We start from the raw sequence: 24,996 nt of genomic DNA, 5'->3' as shown, positions 1-24,996 counted from the left end.
ATTCCCAGTGGTACGATCTGAGAGGTTACTTTACCCTCCTGGAGGTATCTTCACACCCTTTGGGAGTACCTTAGCAGAACAGGTGCAGTATCTCAGAGTGCTGAGGGTTAGAGCATGGTGTGGAACAAATGGAAGTTAATGGTGTAAGTCAAAATTGGTAGGTTCACCAGCTGGAAGTGAACAACACTGAAGACGTTGAGCGAGAGGACTATTAGGAAAGGCCTATGGGACGTGTCTCACTTTCTATGTCCTGAATTTCAGCACCTAATTGCTGCCTGTGTTGAACAGCTCTGTACAGCAGAGATTTACAGCCAAAATTGAATGTCTTCTGTTAGGTGCCAAGACCTTTCTTTCAGTTTAACTTGACAGGCTTATTCTCTGTTCATAATGACAGCCTGGGAAGGTTCCATAACCATTCAGCCAGGACATGGGAACTGCAAGTTCAGTTACTTTCTCAGTTTAGCTTTTAAGCCTGTATTTCCCACTACCCGGGAAAGTGCCCAGAAATCCTTTACAGCAATCAAACCCTTCTGCTCTGCAGCTGGGGATGCAAAGATTTCTGGGTCCAGGACTAGATGTGTGAAGGGGGAACATGACCCGTGCTATGCAGGAAATTCAGCTTATCTAAAGTTTCAGCTTTCCAGGTGAATATCTCAGCTACTGACCTTATGTAGGGTCCTGGTGGCTTTATGGCATTTGCGTTCTTCATTGTACAATGGCTCAGGTAAATGCCAGCTGCCTGAAAAATTGAAACTCATACATTCCAATTCATAGATAGGTTCTCTAATATATCTAATTATGCCATTAATAGCCACAATTATAACAGCACAACCACAGGCTTTTTTTTTTTTATGGACATAAGTACTCAGTTTTGTGTTGGATTCGGTGTTATCACTGGCAGGTGAGTTTAGAGCATGCCTCTAAATTGGAAGGTTCTACATTTTGTGCAGCCTTGTGGTGACTTCTTGTTGGGACTATTGACTGTTGTGCTCCAAGGAAATTCAAGCAGACTCTCCAGTGCTGGTTTCATTAGCAAATGTAGACTATTTTGAATTCAGTGACTGGGTGGGGGAGGGGGTATCCTTGTGAATTTTAAATATGGAATGTTTGCAGGATGTATTTTTTTCCATATTTGTGAAAAACAGGTTATTTTAAAAAACCCAAACCATTTTATTACTGAAAATTAATGTTTAACCTCAAGGCTACTACTCTGAAATCTGATAACTTCTCACCAGACAAAAAAAACTAGTCCTATATTGAGATGTACTGTCTTTTGACCTTAGTTAAGCAGTCTACATCAAATTCATTCTATTCCAGTTTTTATATTGTACAATTTATATTCATATTAGAGGGTTTTCTTCAGCAGCATTTTAAGTGACTTGAATATCATGTTGTTTTCTTCTGTAATCCTTGTTTTGAAGGCCTTAGACTGATCTCTTGTACAAGTTCCCTTTTCTGTACAAAAAAGTGTTACACATTGTACTTAAGAAACAGAATATTCTGACTTTTAAAATCTAATTGTATTTAGTTTTCATGCTAATTTAAAATCGGTGTCTTGATGATGGGCACGAAATGGTGCCTGTATTAGTCTGTTGGTACCCCAATAAGGAATTTATTAATTTTCTTGTAGTAGCAGAATATGAACTGAAGCTTAAGGAAGTTAAATAACTTGAGAAGTAGGAACGTTGCTTTCCATTGCATAGCTTAAGCATTCAGTCCTAAACTATACATCAGCTTCTAATATAGGCTAAAATATGTAAGGGGAGTGGGCTTAATAAGCTTGTCCCTTTTCATATTTGTTGCCAACACTTGTAATATTTTCTTCTGTTATTGTAGGGAAAATCTGAATCAGACGGCATATATAAATTTTATGAGCTTAAATTGCGTCATGATAATACTGCCTTAAACATGTGTTGTTGGCTTTGGGTTTGATAACTAAATGGTGCTTTTGCCTTTTGTATTAGTAGGGAGAGCTCAAAGAGAATTTATGGTTTAGATGATGTTCTTCACATAACTGCATCAACCTGGTGATTAGTTTAATTAGATGGTGTGATGCTAGCCCACTTTCTTCTGACTTGTTCACCTTTATATCACTTTTGTGTTTTATTGCTAAAAGACATAGGAACATAAACTTGCCTAGTTACGTCTTTCTTTTCTAGATGTTATTATTATGCAGCTGAACTACAGACAGTTCTGTGTCATAAAACAAGAAAAAAAAAGGTGTATTATTGAGGAAAAGTTTCTGCAAGTTATGTAGTGCAGACTGTGAGTCAGGCATGGAGAGCAGCAGATCAGTGATGAATCTCAAGACAGCGTAGTAAAAGTTTGCTTCTCAAACTGTCAACTTTTAGAGAAAAAGTGCTTTGAATCCCCGGCAATCAGGAATCTCAGCTCATGGAAGTTTTTGTAGTAACACCTTGAACCTAGTGGAAGTGTCTTTTATATGTAGTAGTTCTGATACAGTCTCTGTCAGTCATGCTGGGAATGCACAGAACTATTAGTTTTCAGTCATCCCCAGAGAGTGTCCCCGGTCTCTCAGGGACATGGCTGGCACCCCACAGCTCAGTGCCGTTGTCCCTTCAGGTGAGCAGGAGCCCGGTGTTGAGTTCCCTCCCTCTGTCTCCTGGAGTGCCTTGTGGAGAACAACCTCTTTATTGTCATCTTCTGGGAGTTCTTTAGCTTTGTGACAGAAATTTCAGGCTACTGCATTTGCTTCCAGTTCTTAACGTTATCAAAAGCTATCAGGGAGGAGAAGGCCAGTTTCTGGTTTGGTTGTTTAGTTGAACAGGACTCTGGCTTTCTTCCTGGGCACTTATTTCTAAAAGTTACTCCTAGTCTATATTGAGAAAGAATCAGAGAATTTCCTTCTCTTTGTGGAAATCTTTGGAGCAAACTGTTGTTAGGCTTCACCTCAGTTTCTCGCTGAAATTGGTGGAACAGGCTGCTGAGGAATACCTTAGAGGGAATTTGAACGATTGCATTGCATCTCTTTTATACCTTAGAGGGAATTTGAACTGTTGCATTGCATCTCTTTTTTTCCTGGTTTTGGATTGCAAGGCTTTGAGATTGCTTAAGCATCAGAGGACAGGTCGAAGGGGCAGTCATCCTTGTTCTGAAAGTGTCAAGTTGCATTAAGCACTGTGGAATATCCTGCTATGGTATAAGTAGTTATTTCGCTACCAGAGAGAAAGTTTCTACAGGGACTAAAAATCTTCTGGTTTATGTCTGGGAAATGTCTCCTTTATCAAATATTTATGAAAATAAATATAAATATGTTTTAATTAAAATGCCATGTTTCTTTATACTATTCCTAAACTATCTGTTTTGCTACTTCACAAAACTACTTATTTGTTTCCAATGTCTATGTATGTTTAAGCAGAATCTTTTAAGGAATTTTTCAATGAAATATTCTTAAATATTTGTTTTATCTTGACTGAACAGATGTAAATATTTGTGAACAGTTATATACACATACATATTCATTTAACAACATCATTCCTTACCTTTATGTTCTTCAGCTGTTTGCCTGTATTAAATCATTTATATACGCAACCAAGTAGGTAGGAGGAGGGGTGTCTGGCAGGACCAGGCTGTGAGCTGCCTGCCATGGAGCTCTTGGTTCTGTGCTGCTGCTGTTGGGAGTTTGGCTGCCACATCTGCACCTGCAGCACTGCTTGATTGAAACTCTGCATGCATTCCTCTTAATAAGAACAAATAAATAACATCTTCTGTTATTTACCAAACACCGGGATTACTTCAAAACCACAAGTAGCAATCCCTCTTCTGTGCTAATATTCTATCACTTCTGCCTCGTGCTCAGAGGATGCTCAGGCTTCATTCCTCAGCAGAAATGCCATCTATAGCTCTATGTTCTACCTTGGGTTTAACTTGCTATTTGGAACCCTTACTCAAAATGCATATCTGGTATTTTGATTATGAATTGTCACATAAACAGAGTGATTGATTTAAGTAATTTACATAGAAGCATTCATGAGGTTTCTGAGCAAGGGAAAATACACAGAAGCACATGGCACTTAATTACATTGCTTAACAATAAATGTCAAGATAAACCTTTTTAAAAAAAGATGAATGCTATACTTAAGGAAAGCGCAATTACATTTCTATGGTTTGAAGTGTTATACACACTGTATATATTAGAGGGGCAAAGATATTAACACTACTGTACATGCAAAGGTGTTGACAGATTTCAGATGCTACAAGACAGCTTTTGTAACCGCTGTCCATTTATTGCTTGCAAAGGGAGCTCATTTAATGTGCTGTTAATCTGAGCTCATTTTCTGGTGTGCAACTGCATTTGCATACAGACACACTTCTCAGAACTGATTGAGAACATGAGGAATACTGGTCCTGATTTGGTAAATTGTTGCATATAAACAGGATTTGCATTCAAATTAGTGTTTTGTATCACCGCCTGATTGATTATATGTCCCATTTTAATAATGTTGAATGAATAGCAATAGTAGATTTCAGAAAGCCACTGCTCTGATTATATGCTCTAATTCTAAATTTAATTAAAGATGTCTTTCCCCTGTTTTGCTCTCCTCTCTCCCCCTTTGCTTAAATTTAGTAACAGACCTGGAATTTCTTCTCCCATTAAATAATGTGTACACTTATATAACAAATTGTTATACTTCCCAAATTACATTCAGTAATTTGTTTAATAAAAGACTGTTATACTGCTTCTGTATTCCTGTGGGAGGGTAGTGGAGGAGCAACCGAATTCCACAGTGTTCATCATCTGGTTCTTGCGGAACAGCAGAGAGTAAGAGGAAGCCTACAGAGAGAAATGAGGTGAGATGCAGAGTTTCCCAACCGAAGTCTGAGCAAATCCATGTTGTTTAGAGAACACTGCTCAGTGGGCAAAGACACTGGCTCAGTTCTTTTCAGCAGTTATAGCCGTGTCATTGTGGTGCAGCTCTTCATCTTCACCCTGAATTTCAAATGAAAGAGAAGAGCATAAAATTGTGAGGACAACTCTCTGACTGCATCCTTTTTTTTTTTTTTTTTTTAAAATTAAAAATCAATTTTAATGAGAAGTGATTTTTGCAATCTATTTTGCCATCTGACTTCCACCAGTTCAATGCCACAGCAGTGGCATAACTCAGAAAGTAGTTCTCACTTATATTCAACACTTGTGTACGTAGACATATTCACTGTTGCCTTTTCTGAACTGGAGTGACAAAAGCCTGTCTCAGTCCTGCTCTGTGCAGCAGCAGCAGCAAGCACATCCTCTCCACTGCAGCGGGGATGGTGTGGCTTCTCCATTTTTCTTTTCTCAGATTTATAAATACTATAATGGAGCACAATTCATTTGATAAAGACAGCTCATTTCATTTTTTCAGTCCACGAATTTGAAGAAAATATATGAAATAAGATGGTTTCAGTGCCATAAATTAAGCATTATAATTTAATTGCACTATGTGTTAACAGAGTATTTTTCCTGTTGCCTAGCAATGAGATTTACCATGAGATTCACCATGTGCTTAAAATGCCACTATTAGCTTCTGTTTTCAGAGGTTTATAACTTTAATAAAAATTTGTACTCATGGAACAATCCAGAAAGTGCATGTTGGAAGTTCTTTTAGATGTTATGGGGTCACAGACTAAGGAAGCTGGAGGCAGAAATTTTTGGTGCCCTTTGATTTCTGTACCCATTCTACTGTATGTGGTAATTTTGGAGCAACAATTGCTTTGTGTGTTCCTGAAGCAGTAAGCTATTTGTGAAAGTATCTTTTTACTTTAAAGCTCTGACAGGAAGACATTTTTACCAAGGCAGCTACCTCGGCTCAGAAGAGCAGCAGTTGAGCGCCAAGGAAAGGGTTTGGGTGCCGGCACTGGAGGTCTCTTCTCCATTGGCGTTCCATGTGGTAGTGGAATAGGGCTATGTGTTTTCTTTGGGGACCTGTAATGCTTGCTGGGTAGGAGGATCACATAGGGCTCCATGAAGGAACAAGTGCATGAAGAGGCTGAAGGAGCAGAACCTCTGATGAAAGTGAAAAGTTATAGGACAGGCCCAGAAAGTCACCTTGTTCCACAAGAGGAGCTAGCTTAAAGTTAACGTCAGTAAGTATATGCAAAACCAGACAGCTTTTAGCTATGGCAAAAACCTCGTGTATATATTTTTTTTTTTTTATTCTAGTTACCTCTGGTAAGGGTGGGATTTGGATTGTCTTGAACTGTTCCATGAGACAGTGCTGTACGTAAAGGGACTTGATTCTGAGCTTGTGGAGAAAAGGGCTGAAAACTCCTCAATGTCCAAGTTGTTTCAAGAACCAAGCTGTTTTGGCAGAGTAAGTGATTTGAAACAGTGTCAGAATGATAGCAATGCCATGCCACTCACACATGTGTTTCTGGGCTGTGTTTTGCTGCAAGGCAGAAAGGAAAAAACCAGTTAATCCATAGTTTCTGTAGAAGTATTTAAGGAAGGAGAATACAATTACTGGACTTGTAAATTTGGACTTAACAGAAGATGCCAGGCTCAGCCTTTATGAAGACACAGGGGAAAAAGGTATTTTAAGTTAATAATTTTAAAAATGGAAGCTCTATATACCTTAGTGTTTCAAAATGGTCATGATTATTATTAAATATTTGGGTTTGCATCCTGAGATTTATGCACTTAACAATTTGTAGAAGATCTGTGTGTTTAGTTGTGAATCTTTAAGGAACTTGACTTCACTCACATTGTAAACCTCTACTACTTTTAAACAGCTATATAATTTCTATTTGTCACCTTTACAATGATTAACTTTTAATTAATAACCAGAAAGTTAAAGTTCATGTCTTCGAGTGGTCAAAGTAATTTTGACTGGAAAAGGAGGCATTCATCAGCACTGACATTTATCTTGCTTTATAACTAAGCAAGATTAGTTAAGAAAAACGAAGTAAAACCCAGATTTTTTAGATAAACTGCCTTCTCTGCCTCACAGTTATGTTTCAGTACATACATTTTTGCACATAGATGTAATTTTTCTTTGGGATTATATAGTGTCAATATGATTATGAATACTAATTAAGAAATCTGCTAGGTATATGTCATTTTTGTTTTCAAAATATAGATACTGTAAAATGATATAGATACCATAGATAATGTAGATAGATCAACATTAAATGTGAAAAGGTAAAGTACGGTGTTTGCTGTGGTTAATATAAGCAGCATTTCCTGTTCAACTGAACTGTCTTGGGCACCATTTAGTGCTGCTGCAGCCTAAGAAAAGGAGGAAAGGGAGGGATGCCTGAGAGTCCCTAATTTAGACATCTGAAGTTAGAATTTGCAACTAACCTTCCACATCCCCCTTCTCTCTGAAGTGCTCCAAAATCTTCTGTCTTTATCAGCCTGCCTTGAAAAATTCCATTTCTCGCTGGAGCGCTACATTGGGTTAGTGGTCTGGATTTCCCATCGCTTGTGCTTCCCCAGAAGATCATAATCTGTACAAGAACTGAATGAAAATACACGAGTGTTCCCCTGACAGGCTCAAACACTCCAGGGCAATAACTGGGGGACTGGCAAAATGTCAGTTGTTTTCACTGTGAAAATAACTCTGAGGGAATGTGTAAAATAAAAGAGAAAGTAAAATCCTGCTCGTTTGCCACTTTCCTCTATTAAAGCAGCTCATACTGTTGTATCTTATATATATTTTGTTATTAAGAAACATATAATTATTATATATAATATACATTATATTATTATATATTATAATTATTATGCCTATGTGGAGGGAAAAGTGAGGGGGAGACATTTGTGGGTCTTTATTTTTAATGTAGTTATGATTTCTAAAGCTTCTGTACTGCAGAGAGAGAAGACCTTGTACATGTCTGCTGGCTTGCAAGAGTGCACTAACCCGCACCACGGCCGAATTGAACTGAGGATCTCTCAAAGCTTACTTAAACTGTTGGGAAATGTTTAGGCAAAGTATAGCTTGGCTTTACATGATACAGAGTAGGCTTAGGACCATTTCCGTTCTCATTAAGAGAATATTTATTACAGTAGACAGTGCTCTAGAGAGAGTTACTTGACTCTCCTGAAAATCTGTCCTAGTAACGAATGTAAATAATAACAGCATTCTCATATTTGACCCTAATATCTTTAATGATCGCTCTTATTTGATGCTTAGCAACCAGTACACTTTTTTTGTTGTGTGATACCTTGTTTTGGACCAGACGATCTCCAGAGGTCCCTTCCAACCCCAACCATTCCGTGATTCTGTATGTTGTAAGTTTGTATAATTATACCTGGTGATTTTCATTTAACAAATCTGTTTGTTTGTTTGTTTGTTTTTCCTCCCAACAGCTCTTTTTCCTAGACAAAATTCTGTACTGAGCTCTAACTTTGCAGTAACAAACCAGAAAAAAAAAATGCTAAAGATTTATATATATTTTAAAAGAAGTGATAAGAAGCAAGCAAAATTAGTTTTAAATGTATGGAAACAATTCCTAACTGTGTGTGTTGCAGAAACCCCAGAATTTTAGCCTGACCTAACATTATCTTCTAACCTGTGGTTAAGCAGCTACAAAGTAAAAGACTTAAGTTGTTACTACTTTTTTGGGAGGAGGGGAAAGAATTAAATAGGATTATGCTCGTAAAGTTGATAATTTATGTTTATAGCTGTGAGTGATCAGCAAAGATTTCATCTCTTAGAAAAATAATGTATTGAGCCTGTACTGAAAGAGTGACTAAAAGGGCTTCACAGTATCATTCTTTTGAGGTGGTCTTGGTTCACGTGTTTTACATTAGAGGAAACAAAGACTAACAAAACACAAAGTACTTTAAATAAAAGAACTTCAAACCTCCAACATACACATTTATTGTTGTCTTCTAGGTCGACTGGGGTCAACTGGACTATTTAGTAATTGACATGCCACCTGGGACTGGAGACGTACAGCTGTCAGTCTCACAGAATATTCCAATTGCAGGTATGTGTATTGCTTGACTGTTTCAGAGATTGGAAATTCATTCTAAGTCTGGTAACTTTAGAAAAATCTTATTTTAACATGCCAGTCAAAAAGTCTTGTGAGTGTCTTTCTAACACACTAAGAAAATGTTCTGTCAGTTGTGTGGTGATGAAAAACAGTACTAGTGATTTTTAACGTTTTAACTCTATGATTGTGTTACTTTCTTTTAAACTAAGTTTCAAAAAGATTGAGAGGTATAGCAGTACTCTTGAACGTAAGGCAGTCCTACCAAAAATTGGTAGGGTTAGTAGTAGAAAATATTTTCTTTGTACCTGCTGCATAATAAAACTAATACAATAAAATAGTTTGTCTTCATGTTTGCTTTTTAATTAGAAGCTGACAATGCTGTTAACACACAACATTTATTCAGATAAACTATGCAGCACTGTAATACACTATAATTCATTATTTTTCCTACTGTGTTACTAATTTGACTTTTTTCAGGGGATTTAAACAAATCAATCTTGCGATATGTAGGCCGCTCTCTAATCATATTGGTTTCAGCAGGAGTCAGAGATACTGTGTCTGAAAGAATGCTGAGCATCTCAGGAGATCCAGTAGACTCTAATGGTTTATTACCTGACATGCTTCAACAGAAATAGTTGTCGATAGCCAACGTAATCAACGTTTCGAACTCAATGGTAGAAGAGACAAAGCAATCCTTAGAGTTCCCGGAATAATTTAATAATTGCTGTGGCTCTTCACCAGGTGGGTAGTGCAGTGCTGGAACGTGCTACCCAAAGAGTCCATGGGATCTCTGTCCTTGGCCGTTGTCCAGACTGTGCTGGGCAAAGCCTGAGCTGAGCCTATGTAGTGTTGCCAGTAGGTGACCTCAACAGACCTTTTCCAATCAGAAATTCTGTGATTCTGAGGTGTTAAGGAATCAGTGGGACTGCTTGCTCCACTTTTCAGTGATATCAGATAAATATCTTGATACAACCCCAAAATGGTAGCATCTTTTACTGCTGTCATTCTTTTCTTGGTGTACCAGCAGGCCCTAGTTCCCTCCAACACTCCTTTTTCTCTGCACTTTCGTGGCAGTAGTGCACTGAAGTGAAGCCATTAAATATTTAATTTGTAGAACCATTTCATTTGCATATAGAACTCTTACCAGACTGCCTGATAAGTTCAATTAATACAGAATTATGGATATCTAAAAGTCCATAGCATAAGATAATAGAGTTAGCTGCAAGTATAGGTAGTGAGACTGGTAGGCATTATAGACCTGCCCATGTACAAAGGCACTAGAGCTGATTGATTTTGGGACATACATCCTGGTTGCACAGCAAAACCATCACCACTGTTAGAGGCAGGAACCCTTTAACGATCAGGCAGCGCTTTGTATCTTGTCCTTGACACAGTCATGTATCAGCTGAAATTGTACGTGATAACCACAGTTACTCATATATCTACAAGGCAAATTTTTTGACAAATAGTTAAATTTAGTGTTAAGGCAGCGTTGTGGTATCTCTTGATCTTCCACAATGCCAAGCTCAGAAAAACTTTAATCTTTTGTGATATAAAACACAAATGTCAAGGCACATGCTAACTCAGCAATAGCGCTATTGCCCCACGCCTGTTAATAACTATGGGAGGTTCTCTCTGCTGTGATTGTGTTGTGTGGTGGAGGGAGCAAATCAATAGAGTTGTGATGAAAGATTTAATGAATTTTTCCCATCAGAAATAGAAGAGGCGGCTTCTAGTGCGTTAGCTTATCTGTGACCTGGAGCGTACGATGAAGAGCCAACCATGATTCATACTGGTTTTCTTAAATACGGTGCTTGGTAGGTTGCACGTGTGAGCAGCGAAGCAGGAGGGCCCTTTACTCCTGAGGGTTTTAAGCAATGAGGTGAAACATGGCTGTGGTATGGAAGTTTTTGGTAAGGCTGCATTTCACATTAAATCTTGTATGTAAGGTCAGTAAAATTATGAGTTAAAGAGGTGTGGCTTTATCTTTGTGGATTTTTTTTTTAAGTATGGCAGGTATTGATAATGCTATTCAGTACAGTCCACCTAAATGCCCTAATTTAACATAGAAAAGGTTGTTAGACTCTTAATTTTCAAGGGATTATTGTGCTCTTTTCCAGCCAAATTCTATGCGGTCTTCAGAAGTGTGAGTAGTTGTGGTGTTGGTGCACTGGGTCCTCTGGGACAGAGAGGTGATGGAGGAAAGTACTTTGATCCTGTATTTATTCTAAGTTTTGCTGAGGTCTGTTTGTGGAATGTCACAAGATCTTTCTAGCTGATACATTACATCAGTGTATGGAAACCTTCATTTAGATAGGGTTTGTTTTTTTTTTTTCATAATACTCCGCCTTAGAATGTAATAGATGTTAACAAAAGCAAGACAAATTAAAAAAAAAAGCTGGATTTTCTTGCTAAGGACTGCAAGATCCTCATTCTTGTGTAGGTGTTTCAAAGTGAAGGATTAAGATTAAATAATTTTTATTCAGTGTTTTCATTAGTTTTCCATGTGATTGTTGGAAACCTCTTGTCATACCTGTTGAATCAGGTTTTGAGGCAAAGTAGACAAGATGTTGATTCAAAAAAGGAAAAAAAAAAGGAAAACAGGTTTAAAACAACAACAAGCAATGCAGATTTTCTTGATATGCCATAAAAGGAGAGAAATTCTTGCCCGTGTCTCTCTTTAACCCTCCATTGTGGTTTTCTGGCATATTTTTTTTCTATTTATACAATATGGGCTTTTATAGCTTCCTAACTGAAGACAACATTTTGATTTGAATTCTGAAACGGCTTCACACTCTTACCACAGTTGCTCAGTTCAGCTTATTTCTTCATCAGTCCAAACTAACTTCATGACATTAGGAGTGATAACATCAGTTTACATTTGTCTTTCCCATTAGTTGCTTTTGTTGAGCATGTTGAAGTCAACTCTTGCAGTTTAAAAAAATAACTGTATTGCACTTTTGATGAAGACAAGCAGAGTAGACAAGGAGTGATAAGATTTGTAATTCCCTGTGTTCTTACTGGCTCAATGAATTGTAGTGATTTATAAAGAATTTTCTCTGTTTTGTATTATGGGTATTTTTCATTCTCATTGGAAGGGCTTATTTTGTGTATTACAGCTTGAACTGTGCTTTGTTCTTTTACTTTTGTTACTTGGTTTCTGTCTCTTTGACAGTTCACAGCCTTGTTTGCCATGCTTGTATTTTCTTCAACCTTGTTCCTTTCAAGGGTACAGAAGATAGTGTTACAAATCTCGATGATGATGCCTTTGGAGCAGTCTGCAGAATTTTGCTGGTTTTGTGGGCTCCATCTTCATTTGCAATTCATGTCTCTAAGCTGTGTGTTGTCTTATTTTTTTACAGAAAGCATTTGGTGTTGTGCGATTCTGTTCCCTCTCCAATTTTCTTGTTCTTTCTTTATCCTTTGAGGATGTATTAGTGGCAAAATTTCTCTCTTTTTCATCAGAGACAGCATATATATCTCAGCTAAGTACATTTAGAAGTGCATTATCTAGTTTGCATGAAAGTTGTACTTTGATTTGCATGCATGCATATGTGAGATACAGTATTTGCATGACAGTTTCTTAATTATTTATCTATGGCTTCCTGGGGATAGACAGGGTAGAAAATTCTTATTCTGTCTCTAAATAAATTTACAAAACCTGCGCACATATTTTTGCCAACCACTTAGAGATTTTTCTGTGAGTGTGAGAGTGAGCACTGGTAAAGGTGTTTTGTTTGGGGGAGATTTGCCCAGATATGGCATGAAAAACTGTAGCAATGCAACATCTGACAGTGAGAGAGGGACTGATAGCACACGTGAAATGGGACTGGGTTTTGATTTTGGAAGACTTTTTAAATTCTGCATCACAGGTACTGTGATTTTCTTAAGTCAAAAAGGCATTAGAGCAGTACCTAATGGGTATAAGCAACACAACAAAATGTGTTTTATAATTCTGAGAATTATCAGAATTATCAGAGAATATCAGCCTCACAACCTTCAGCTGGTCTGACAGTTTCGCATGGGTACTTTTCCTTCTTTAAAAGAAGATGAAAAAGGAAACTACTGTGACTTTTATTATTCTTAGTCACTTTACAAGGAGATGCTTCTTATTTAGCATATAATTCTTTCATCATCTGTAACTTTTCTCATATTGCATTCATTCTTCAAAAAACTAGTAGATGAGAAATTACATGATAGCTTGAAAATGTGATATATATTTCTATTCAGCCACCACATCTGTCTTCAGATGCAAGTGTGCTTTCCAAATAGAAATCATGGCTCAGTCTGGAGAAGACTCTGTTTGTGGTCTGTTGTTACTTCGTTTGTATTTAGTTCTACTTCTTCTACTTTGTTCTTCTGCTTCATCTTTTGCATGAGATGTTTAGAAGTGTGGTCCTTATGATGTGTTGAACATTCATGCTTGGGAAAGTTTGAAACGTACGCATTTTCCAGCTTTTAAAACATAGTGGGTTTCAGATAACATCAAGTTTGATATGAAGATATAGTGTAAACTAATGATATTATGGAGAATAAGGCTTGTGATTCCTTTGAATTACCTAGTTGCTAAACCAATAAATCTAAGTGTGTGTATTTGTTAGATTATTTAGCTAAAGGAGCCGTAAATCAAATGAATAAATAATGTTGCAGGTGGAAGATTAGCCTCATGTTTCTGTCCCCTCAGCATACGGAGGCTGGGTGGGCGGCAGCGAGAGCATCTCTGTTGGAGAGCAGTCCCAGAGCCCTGTGCTGGGGTTTCTTCCTCATGGAGAAAGTGCATCGTGGGCACCGACAGTTAAATAAATGAGGCTGTCTGCTGCCCTTTCCTTTATTAATGTTGAAGTGGAGTCTGTGTTAGTGAAGTGTGACAGCTTGACAGCTCTAGAGACTGACACTCTGTCTCAGTTGACAGAACCGACTCCAGGTTAATACTGCAATTGTTTCATTTGCTAAACTTTGTCATATCACTCTTTTCTTTGGATATCATTGTGCCATGGGAGTGAGAACCATTAGAACCATGAGAAATATACACCTGTTCAGTGGGAAGCGGCCTAAGACAACCAAATACTGTCACATCTTAGTGAGCAATCTTTTAATAATTACAGTAGTGAGCATTGGACTGAACTGTGTTTATGCAGGAGACCTAAAGGTAAAAAGCTTCATGTTTTATTTCAGTGCTCTTAATTTTCCCACCTTTAGGAAGTAAGTGTTTTTCACACAAAGCATGTATTATTATAATCTTATCATGATAAGATTTAAAAGGCTGTTAATAAGAATCAGAAAAACAACAGTTAAGATAAATGAAGTGAAATCAGTGTGAATGCTATTTTATGTTTTTCTCAAGTTCTGTAAAAGCAGAAGCATTGCTGTTGCTAGTCAGAAAGTGAATGAATATTGTTGTCATTTAGACTGAAAATCAACACAGTACATAGTTCCTACCATCTTGTTATTACCTTATCCCATAAATACTGTAATTTTTCCTAATGATTGCATCTTTGAGCAATATGTAGATGTCAACTATCTCCTGAATGCCTTTTGCAGATGAAGCCGAAATATTTACTAAAGGAGTTTTGTTACTTCAAATTTTAGTTTTCAAAGAATTGTAATTAAATAGGGTTTCTTTTGATGGCAGCGTTTTGATAGATAGGTTTAAATAAAAACAATAAGCGTATTTCTGTCTTTAGTGATCAAGCGTTAAGAGTCTTATTTCTATTTAAATATGTACATTGAAGAGGAAAGAGTAGAGGATTCTCACCAAGTTGAAGACACTTGGCATTTTTGAATTCTGAATGAAATGTGACATGCCAAACTGGTGAGTGCTGGTGTCACCCAGAGCAGGGTGTAGCCTTGTACACAACTGTTCCATAGCAGCCTGTGGGACTCAGAACAACTGGATCCTGCCTCAACATACAATAATGTAGAAGAACAGGAAGTTCCAGGTGATGAGTAGACCAACTGTTCAGAAATGAGCATTAAAAACAGCAAAAAGAGAATTTCAAATCAGATTTTTAAAAAGAAAATACTGTTGATGTGTTATAAAACTGTGCATGAATTAGCATGGAAAAAGAACTGTGTCTTGTGAAAGAAAGGTGTCCTTTTAAATTAACCAAAATTGCAAGCTGAGTAGGTATGGTGCTGTTCTCTTGTCTTTTCTGAAGAGAAATGATCAAAAAACCCCCAGTGCTGGAGTACAAGTTGCATGTAGCATGCAGCTTAAGATTAGAGGTGTTTCTATGTTCTCTTATTGCTCTTTGTGTAAGTGTCTGTTTGCCCCTTGATGAATATCTCTTACTTTGATGCAAATCACAGTTGCAAGGCATGTGATCTTCTTTCCTTTTAGTTTAACAATAATATACAGTGTTTTTCTCCATTTCTGAGCCTGCTTTCTTCTTTTATGGAGGAGGTACATCATTAGTTTCTACAGTAAATTTTTGAAGATATTGTATGGAAGCCATCTGGGTAATAGTCAATTTTACTTGATCTATTTTTGAAAGGCAAATATTTTTAATATCAAATTTTTATGTAGATTTACTTTCTTTCATGCTGTATTTTGATATTTTAAATAACTGCAAGAAAGGAAAAGCACATACATTTAGGTTAGATTGAAAAGCAAAAAAAAAACTTAGTCACACCAGTGGGGATTTAAAAATAGTTCTTTGTATTCACCCACATGTAATTTGTATAATAAAATAGGTTACGTCTCTTGTCAGAAAATAATATAGAAGACAAATGCAAATAATCATCAGGGTTATCTTAGCTTTGGACACTTGTGGTACTTCATTATGAAGTGTCAGACTCAGTAGACTCAGTAAACTTAATTTAGAGACCAAAATACAGTGTGAGTTTACACATTAATGCCTCATACTCTTTGAATATAAATTTAAATTTAACTCTTGGCTCATGGAGATTGATTTAACACACATTGCCTGTCCAAGCTGAACTGAAAGTATATTCAGTGCAAGTTCTTTAAATTTTATCATCCCTGAAAAATAGTTTCCAGGTATTGGGGAAAAAAAGCTGTGAAGTATAGAGGCTTTGAAAACCGAGGTTCTCTGAGGTCTGGCAACAGTGGCTAAGTGTATGTTAAGTAGTAGATTAGGTACAATTGCCTCGATTTTTTTTTTTTTTTTAGACCAATTATTCTGAATAGGAAGAATAAACGAGCATAGTGTTCAGCTGACAATTGCAAAAGATGAGAGAAATACGCATGAATAATGGTACTGTATTCTCTCCTTTAGCTATTTCTTATGAAAAAAATAAATGCTTAAATCTGCCCCTTACGACCTCCACCTCTAGGGAAAGAAAAAAGTAAAAAACTAAATGGTTCTTGGAGATGATTGAAGCAGTCTCAGTGTTGTCTTTTTTTTGGAGGGTTGTGTGTGTAGTAGAACACAGTTGTCCTCTTTGGATTAGGACCTCTAATTTTTTTATTTTTTTAAATATTCATTTGTCAAAAGAGACTATTTGGACTTTGCTCTTGTGTAGTACAAAGCTCATTATAATCTGGACATGATTGGCAAATGCCCTTGAAAGCAGGAGGTGGAATGGAGTGGAGCAGAAAAACACTAATTCAGATAGCTAAGGAAAAGTGGAAAGTGGCAGTGTCTATGAGGGCGTAGCTTTTTATTTCACGCCCGTACTTTGCAAATAGAGCGTGTTCACAGATGTTATTACAAATGTTTCCAGTGTTTTCACTTTGCTAAATAACTATTGCATGTAAAGTGCTTTAGTGTGACGTGTATGCAGTTTGTCATGACCAAACCCAAGCATTTTAGTGCAGTGAGAGCTGTCTTTCCATGTCTTTCTCCATGTGATCTAGCATGAAATGGATGTTATAATATTACTGATCAGTTAGATGAGGGTAGTTTAACTTCAGGGTGACAACTTTATCCAGCTTGTGATGCTCCTCTACTCAGTGGTTTCAGCGGGAGTTCCTCTTGCCAGGAGGAAGAAGCTTGCTCTAAAGATTTATGTCCTCTTTTCATGTGGGCAAGGCGGTAGAGTCCCAATCTCTAATTACCCGCTAGCTCGTGGGCAGAAGAGGATGTGCGGCTATTGGAAACATCCACTGCCTGAGCAGTTGTTCAAAGACTCCTCCAAGAAGAAGGTATTGAGCAGACTGGAGGTGAGACACAGCTGGGATCCACCCTTTGGGACAGTTCTGAGCTGTATTATGAGTCTCGAGTAAGGATCCCTTAAGGGAAAACCTCACCAGGGATTTTTAATGTTTTTGTATCTGCTATCGCCAGCTGAAATTCTAGCAAAGGCACGAGTCTTTGTTCTTGCAAGATCTTGTTCTGCATCTTCAAGTGCAAACTGTATCCATAATTGCAGGCAGATTTTACCTGTGAAGTAGCAAGTAATTTAACAGAAGGTGAGAGGCAATCTGAAGGGATCCACAGCAGAGAAGACTTAGATTCACCAGGCAATTTATAACTTGAAAGTTCCACCTGTAAGTTTGAACTTCATGCAATGGGAAAGGAGGCAAAAGCTACAAAAAGTGCATGAGCGCTCTGCTCAGATCAGGCCATGTGCAGCTGCATTGAGGCCTGCATGTGGTTCCTTGCAAGAGCATTCAATGCTTGTCAGTCAGCAGATGTGATGATTAGGAAAATGCCATATGTCTTCCTGTGTCTTTATCTTCCAGAACTCTATTTGTTGGTCTTTCTGGTCAGCTACACTTCACAGGTTTTGGAGTGGCATTATTTGCTAAGTTAATAAGAACCAGAGTGATGTAAGACACAGTCTAATATTTGTGTGTGGAGGGATCCTTAATCATCTGTCTAGTTCTGAAGTCTGTCTTTGAAGGCACTGGAGAGAAAAGGGAATGTTACTCTTTTTATCCTAAGGTAGACCTTCTAAACTGCCGCTTAGCTGCTTTTTAGAGCTGCCTGTTTTACACTTGTGTACAAATGGACTATACCTAAGGCTTGGAGAGATTCCACCTTATGCCTTGTAACCCAAAGCATTTAATGCAAACCTTAATGATGCAGTGAATATAGGTGATCTTTTCTATACACAGAAACTATAGGCTGTTTCAGCACTTGTATTTCTCTGAACACCAGTCCACCAAAAATGTGAGTACCAATGTGCTGTGTAGGCACACCTTTCTTTTACTGAGGATTGAAGACCTGGGGTTAAAAAAGAAAGGCAAACATCAGTGTTACAGGCTACTGTTAGTTCTGTCTCTAAATGCTGTACACACTAAGGATTACAAATATAGTTAGTGTAGTTTTGACTAATGCAACATGCATCAGCTTTTTGTCAACTGAAATTGAATGAAGTTACAAAAATGAATAGAATGCATGAATAAGTAGATATGTCAGTTAAACCTAAATGTGCTGACCTTAGAAACCCTTAGTATGCTCAAAGCACAGAAATTATTCTTTTGCACACAACTGCAGACAGAATTTGTAGTATGTTTTAACGTGCAATGAGATAGCATTATACTTTCTACAACCTCTCTGTTCAGTTTGTCAGTCTTAGTTTGCCTCATTCAGAGGCTTGTGTAAACATTGTACATATTTCTTCAAGAGATGTACTGTGTGCATGAATTCAGTCTTATTTCATTACTTTATTGATGAAAATAACTCTTTACTGTTTGATATTCCTATTAACCGTGTAGAGCCAAGACAGCAAAGTAAGTGTGAGCTGTGTTCTTTCTTGCTCATCATTTGAATTACTTTCTGAATTACACATATGCAAACTTATTCAGGGAGGGGAGCACAGTGAAAAGTCTCATTTGCCATATTTGGTTGCTAATGAAGGAAATAATGCTGCAAATAATTTAAATTCTTGAACTTCAGGTTGGGTTTGCTGGACCAGCAGTTGTACTGAAGGAAGAGAAAAGATACTTATTTTAAAAGGTGTTAGTATAAGTCAGTACAAGCTTGCTGTGAATAAATTTTGTCTGTAATATAGCAGCCAGCTCAGAGTGAAAAGGAAAATAAGAGAGACACATCTATTATACCCTCAGCAGCAGCTTCCTGGGCATGTTGGCTTTCATTCTGTGGAAGCAGCCATGCACGTTGTCCACGAGCATAACTTTAACTCATGCAATCAGAAGCCGCAGGTTTTCATACAGGGAGTTGGTGTTTGCAGCAGCCTAAACTCTGCAATGCGCCATTGGGTCTTTCTGGCATTTTAACTTTCTCCCTTTGGGTGAGGTTCTCTAGCAACACAATTTGTTAGGCAAAAATATTGCTGGGATAAGCTGCTTGTGGTTCTAGTGGGTGTTTGAATGGTGCATAGTCTCTGTCCTTCATGCCATGCCAAATATTGGAGTCTTAAAAACATTAATAATGAACTAGAAAATGTAAACTTCAGTTTTGTTGACTGCATATTGACTTCTCCCTGAAGATCTAGGGAATTCCGAGCCAGGACCTTCAGAGAAGACTGTGAACAAATGTTTGAAACAGCTAACATGACTGTATACACATAAGACACAAATTTCCAATTTTGTTTGAAAAGAAAGCAGTAATGAGCATTTTGTCCAAGTATTCAAGGATCTTTGTTTTACAAATATGCGGAAAACTCGATGGCATTGAGTCTAAGTTACTTGTGGACTGTGCTTTTAGGGAAGGGTGCATTCGTTTTATGGAATTAACCTTACATTTCAATGTCACCTGTGAAGTGTAACCCTATACTTCAGTGAAATGAGGAGCTAAGGTGAGTTGGACATAACTGAAAGGCTTCCACATTGTTGTTTGCAATGCCATTGGAAGCAGGTCAGCTAGGGTAAAATAGCAAATGGTTTGGACGCCAGAGTTTTAGCAAACAATAGGGAAATTGCGTTTGCTTAGTACATTACATATGCCGTTCAGTTTTTGGACTTGTGTCTAATATTATGTAAGGCAGAGATTGGCAGCTTTTCAGGAGCGAGGTGCCAGATTGTATTTTTCTTTCACAAATTAGAGGTTAAGAACGCTGGTTGAAAACATTCAAGCATGCTGGCAGGCCGTGTTTGGAAACGGCTGCCTGGCAGGCGGGCAAGATGGCAGCAGGCGGGCAAGATGGCAGCTGGCGGCCGGCACGGGGCCGCAGTGAGAGGCTGGGCCCCCTGTCCTGGCCCTACCAGAGCCAGGGCTGCTGGCACTGTAGCCCATGTCAGCAATGCCAGCGTCGTGTGCCTCTGGAAATCTACCCGCTTCTCCCTTTGCTGTGTGCACCTAGGGTTGGGAACTGCAGGCCCAGTAGGAAACTCTGTCCAGTGCATCTAAAATTGGCTGTTGTAGTTGCTATTAGTGTGAGGTTGGGCATACATTTCTAGCGCGAGGTTGGCTTAGTGTGGCTTTGTGAAATGTTTTCTATAGCACATACTTCAAAGGCTGGATGGTCACTGAGAAACCAGAGCTAATCAACTGACCATTAATGTCCTGTTTTGCATTGCATTTTTCTAAAGTATGGACAAACATGAGCAGATTTGTGATGAAAGTTTTAAAGAAATAATATTTGAAACCCCTGAGCATGTGAAAAAAGATGCTCCTTGTGAAGTGATGCGGAATATTGTTATATAATGCCTATATTGTTTTTGCAGGCTGTGTTAATCAAGAAGTACTATAAGGTAGTATAAGATAGTAACCTTCAGGCTTACTTTGGAATCTAACCTTTGACAAAGAGCTCTAGCTGTTTTATATATTTAAGAACTCTTGGGAGTACTAATTATCAGGTAATCTGGAGCCATGTTTGAACAGTGAGCAGTACTTTACTTTTTTTTTTTCAAGTGTGCATGAATTGGTGTCTTGTTTTGTTGTATCACTCATACAACACCCTGGTGTTGCATCTAGTGTAACAGGTTTCAAGATTGTGCCTGTCAACGTTTGTATCTGGAAGTTGTATTGGGAAGCAACAGTCTGATTACAGGCAGCTGCCTCTTGATTGTAGGACAAGGCTTGTTATTATAGTAAAAGCTTTCGAATGTAATTATGGTGTGGGACCGTTACTGTGCAGATATTCTCAGAATATCACCTCTGTGACCTGACAGCTTGTGGAACATCTTGTCTTCTGTCCATGGTCATATCACAGCTAGATCGGTTTTCTCATTAAGAAAATATAAATGGTATCTACATAGAAAAACTTATAATGAAAATATCAAAATTGTTTCTATCACTCCATATCATAGCTCAGTGACCTTGGTCATTCCCTAAGAATAAAAAAAAAAAACTAGCATCATCTTGGTGTTTTAATCTAAAGAAGATGATGATGATAGTCTTTTTGTTAGGGAATGACCAAAATCACTGATATATGCTATGGAGTTGTCAAATAGTCAAAATATTTAACAGTCTAATTAACAACACATGTTTTAATGGTATTTCACGTTTTATTTTCCCAGGAGCTGTCATCGTCTCCACTCCACAAGACGTGGCTTTACTGGATGCACGCAAAGGAGCTGAAATGTTTAGAAAAGTCCATGTACCTGTAAGCCCCTACTGTAAAAATACTAGTATACTGTTTTTCCAAAATGTTAAAAAAAAAAATAAATCCATGCATTGCAATAGGTGAACAAACCATTCAGGAATCACTTGAATTTCATAGATTCTTCTTTAAAAAAAAAAAAACCACACAAAAGTATTAGAATCTATCTTGTACCTCTATCAGGAGCTTGCTTTAGCAGAAAGAAAAGAGTTTTACCAGGCCAAGGTCATAATAGTGCTTGATTTCTTTTGAATCACTTCATTTAATCACCTGGAATGGATCAGACTGCTAAACAGAGTATCTTACGAAGTAATGTGTGCTTTCCAATTATACTCTCTTACTATTAATATATCCTCATTATGTGCCCTCTTCAGCACTGTCTGTGTTGGAGCTTAACATCTAGAATTTCTTGAAATGTGGAAAAATCATATATTGATACATTTTAAGAAGGAAATTTAAGTTTTTGGGAAGATATGCATGTACGTAGTTGTCACTTTGCCATTTTAAGGGCTCTGTGACTGTCAAAACAAGTAGACGACTGTCTGTATAATTTTGTTTTTCATGAGGTTTACAGCTTAAATGGTAGCTTGCTTGTTTGAGACATGCAAAATTAAAAAATATTCACTATATTCGTATGGATTGGGAGAAAATATTAAACAGGGTGACATCTTTGACTGTATTTTCTATGTGTGCTACAAGTTGCTAAGTAACTGAATATTGTAGTCTAGAGTATGTTTATGAAGAGATTCATTTTTCAATTGAAATGTGCAGTTGATGAAAAATATAAACTGAAATACTTCCTTATCTCAAACAGTAAAGAAAAAAAGCCATTTACTATACTTGAAAAAGGATGGCTTTTTGCTTACTTGTGTGAAGGTCACTTCTGCTCTTTATTAAGATTCCTTTCATAGCTAGTACTTTTTTAATTTAAAAAAATGCAACAGAAACCTTGAAGTGACTGCTTTCCCTTTATGTTTTAATTTACAGAATAGCCTAACAAAAGACATACATTGATAAATTCCTTATTGTTAACTATTCCGTAAGCATATTTGCACCAAAATAGATCTATAGTAGCATTTATCACTTGCTACTAGAAGAAAACCAGATATATGTAACAGAAGAATAACATGTGGAATGTCCTGGTTTGATTTTATGTTTGGGTTTGCTAAATTATGCAAAATTATTTTCTTGAAATAAAGTAGTTTTCAAGTTAGTACTTTGCTGAATTTTCCTTTTGATTTAATGAGACATTACCAAGGTTTCTTTCTGTTTTGTTTAATGTGCTTTGAAGAGAACGACCTCTAAGAAAATCATGTGTTCTAGGATAGGCTTGGCTGCTGTTAATTTGACTAGTGGTAGATAAAATATTAAATACGATATGTTTTGATTCGTTTGAGTTTTCAGAATTTTCTAAATCACATGAAAACTCGCAGCGAGGCTGTCGTGTTAGATGCTGAGTTTGTATGTGCTTGAACCAGTCATCAGATCTTACCTTTTTCGTAGTGCTTCTTCATTTTATTCCTGCCTTGTACGTACATCAGTACAGACGTGTCATGTACTTTGGTGGTAAAGCAGCTCCTGCCTATGTATTACATTTCTACGTGTCAGCTGAATCTGAGGATCTAAAGAAAGTTTAGTTATGTAAAATTTGATGGACAACTTCAAACCTGAGGTTTACATCGGAGAGGTGGAATCTGTGGGACTGTGCTAAGATTGCATGTCCTGGTTATGTAATTGACTGATCTTTAAAAATCTAGTCTTTGGAATCTTTAATCTTTAAAAAAGCACTTGCAAAGGGTCTACTTTTCAAAGAAACAGAGAGTCTATAGGTTGCTGAGCTCTGAGTCTTTGAGTATGCTTGCTTGTATTTAATGAACTGGAGTCTCTCCCATGTGCATATGGGCACAGATACATACACCACACACCGCCTTCCTCTCACAGTTGTTAACATTGTTTGTCCTTTACTACGCTGAAATTAGAGTAGAATGATTGAAGGAACTGATGAAAAACTGGCCATGAGAATCAGCATTAGAACCAGGATTAGAATGCAAAAGTCTTATTTTCAGTCCTAGGACATAGTCGCTAGGAGTGCCATCTCTTGTGTGGTGCAGCACACATGGTAAGGAAGGAGTTTGCAAAGTGGTGCTGACTCCTATTACAAGTTTCAATATTCTCACCCATTATGTGAGTTTGACCATCATTTTCATGCATCCCAGAGGCTTGCTCTGGGCAAGTGACAAAAAAGTGAATAACTTTGAGTATTTTAGGAAAAAACTGCCTATTTTGATCTGCTGAAATTGAGTCCAGTTCAGTATGGTTTACCTAATCAATCATATCCCTGAAAGAAAGAGACAGGGTTTTAGTTAAATCTGCAACTTTTCTGGTGGGTTTCCTTGAATTGGAAGGTTATGTTGTGGATTTCACAGGTTTCAAAAAACTGCTTATGTATACTCATCTATGCATTTCCTTCTAAGATGTAACACTAGATGATCTTTCAAGGTCCCTTCTGATCCCTAGCCTTCTGTGATTCTGTGAAAATTGTTTGGCTATGTACTTACTGGTATTTCTGTAGCATCCAGAATACCCAGATGACATTGTGGTTTTATATTGGGCATGAAAGTTAGACCCCAAAATTGTTTGTTCTAAAATGAAAGGTAGGAAGACAAAAATATTATTGTGAATGTTCACTTGAAGCACTGAAACGTCAAGTGACTCATAGATGGTTACGTAGGAAGATGGCAAACTGCAGACCTGTCACCATGGTCACTTCGGTCCCCATCAGATTGGAGCCAGACCTCAGCGCCATCTGTCCTTAAGTACAGGGAACAACTTAAGTGGGTTTCTCAGGAATTGTCTCCCTGTGTAAAGACAGAGGGATTTCCTTTTCTCACTGTGTTTTCTTTAACTTAGAAGCTACTATATTTGGACTTCAGCATGATTTGTTGTTCAACCAAAAGGTTAATTCAGCATAAGAAATTTGTAAACATTCAAAAAGTGTGTGTGCAGATAATTTGTACAGGAAGTTTTCTTAATTTCCTGTTATTTCTTGATGTATCTTCACTGTTTAAAAGAAACATTTGACTAAATGAAATTCAGTTCCATAACTGTCCTCTCCTCTGCCACCACAGGTTAGCTCCTCATTGCGATGCATGTCACCCTGCCAGTTTTGATGTCATTCCTGAGCCAAGTTTGCTGGGAAATGTACAGGGGAAAAAAGAGTTCAATAAGGACTAGAATAGAATTCTCACATACTTATGGGATAGTTTGTGTAGAGAGTAACAGCTGCTTTGAAGCTTTTCCAGACCTATTATTTGAGCAGGGAAATGAGAGTTATTACTGACTTCATTAGCAAGACCTATTACTTTGTAGATTTAAAAGCTCTGAAGAGCATAGTGAATGCTCTTCCATCTGTAAATATATGCTACAGAAATATGCTGCACCAGCACTAAATTTGTGTATATTTGCTCAGATTCTATATTAAACTGGGTGTCTATATTTCGCAACTTAATATTAAAAAAAAAAACCTCTTAGTATTCCAGAAGAATAATTTGTATATTAATAAGTATGCACTACTCATTGGTTGACAGGAACAACACTGAAAAAATAAAAGTGATTGTGTAATGCTGAAATGTCACTTGCTTTGAG

General features: G+C 37.4%; 1 protein-coding gene across 4 annotated transcripts in view; it reads left to right on the top strand.

Annotated features, from left to right (window-relative positions):
* Positions 1-24,996, top strand: part of NUBPL (NUBP iron-sulfur cluster assembly factor, mitochondrial) — a 108,831-nt gene that overhangs the window by 42,173 nt on the left and 41,662 nt on the right. For all 4 annotated transcript variants that reach the window (XR_013922235.1, XM_080346167.1, XM_080346168.1 and 1 more), the window contains exons 7-8: positions 8,838-8,931; positions 21,269-21,354. Coding sequence is in view for 3 of the 4 variants with exons in the window: in XM_080346167.1 (XP_080202293.1) it covers positions 8,838-8,931; positions 21,269-21,354 (180 nt within the window). In the remaining variant the exon portion in view is untranslated. The remainder of the gene's footprint in view (positions 1-8,837; positions 8,932-21,268; positions 21,355-24,996) is intronic.

Source organism: Nesoenas mayeri (genome assembly GCF_963082525.1).
Source record: "Nesoenas mayeri genome assembly, chromosome: 5".
Lineage (NCBI taxonomy): Eukaryota > Metazoa > Chordata > Aves > Columbiformes > Columbidae > Nesoenas > Nesoenas mayeri.
The sequence above is the reverse complement of the archived record's forward strand: the minus strand, read 5'-3'. Positions and strand labels throughout refer to the sequence as shown.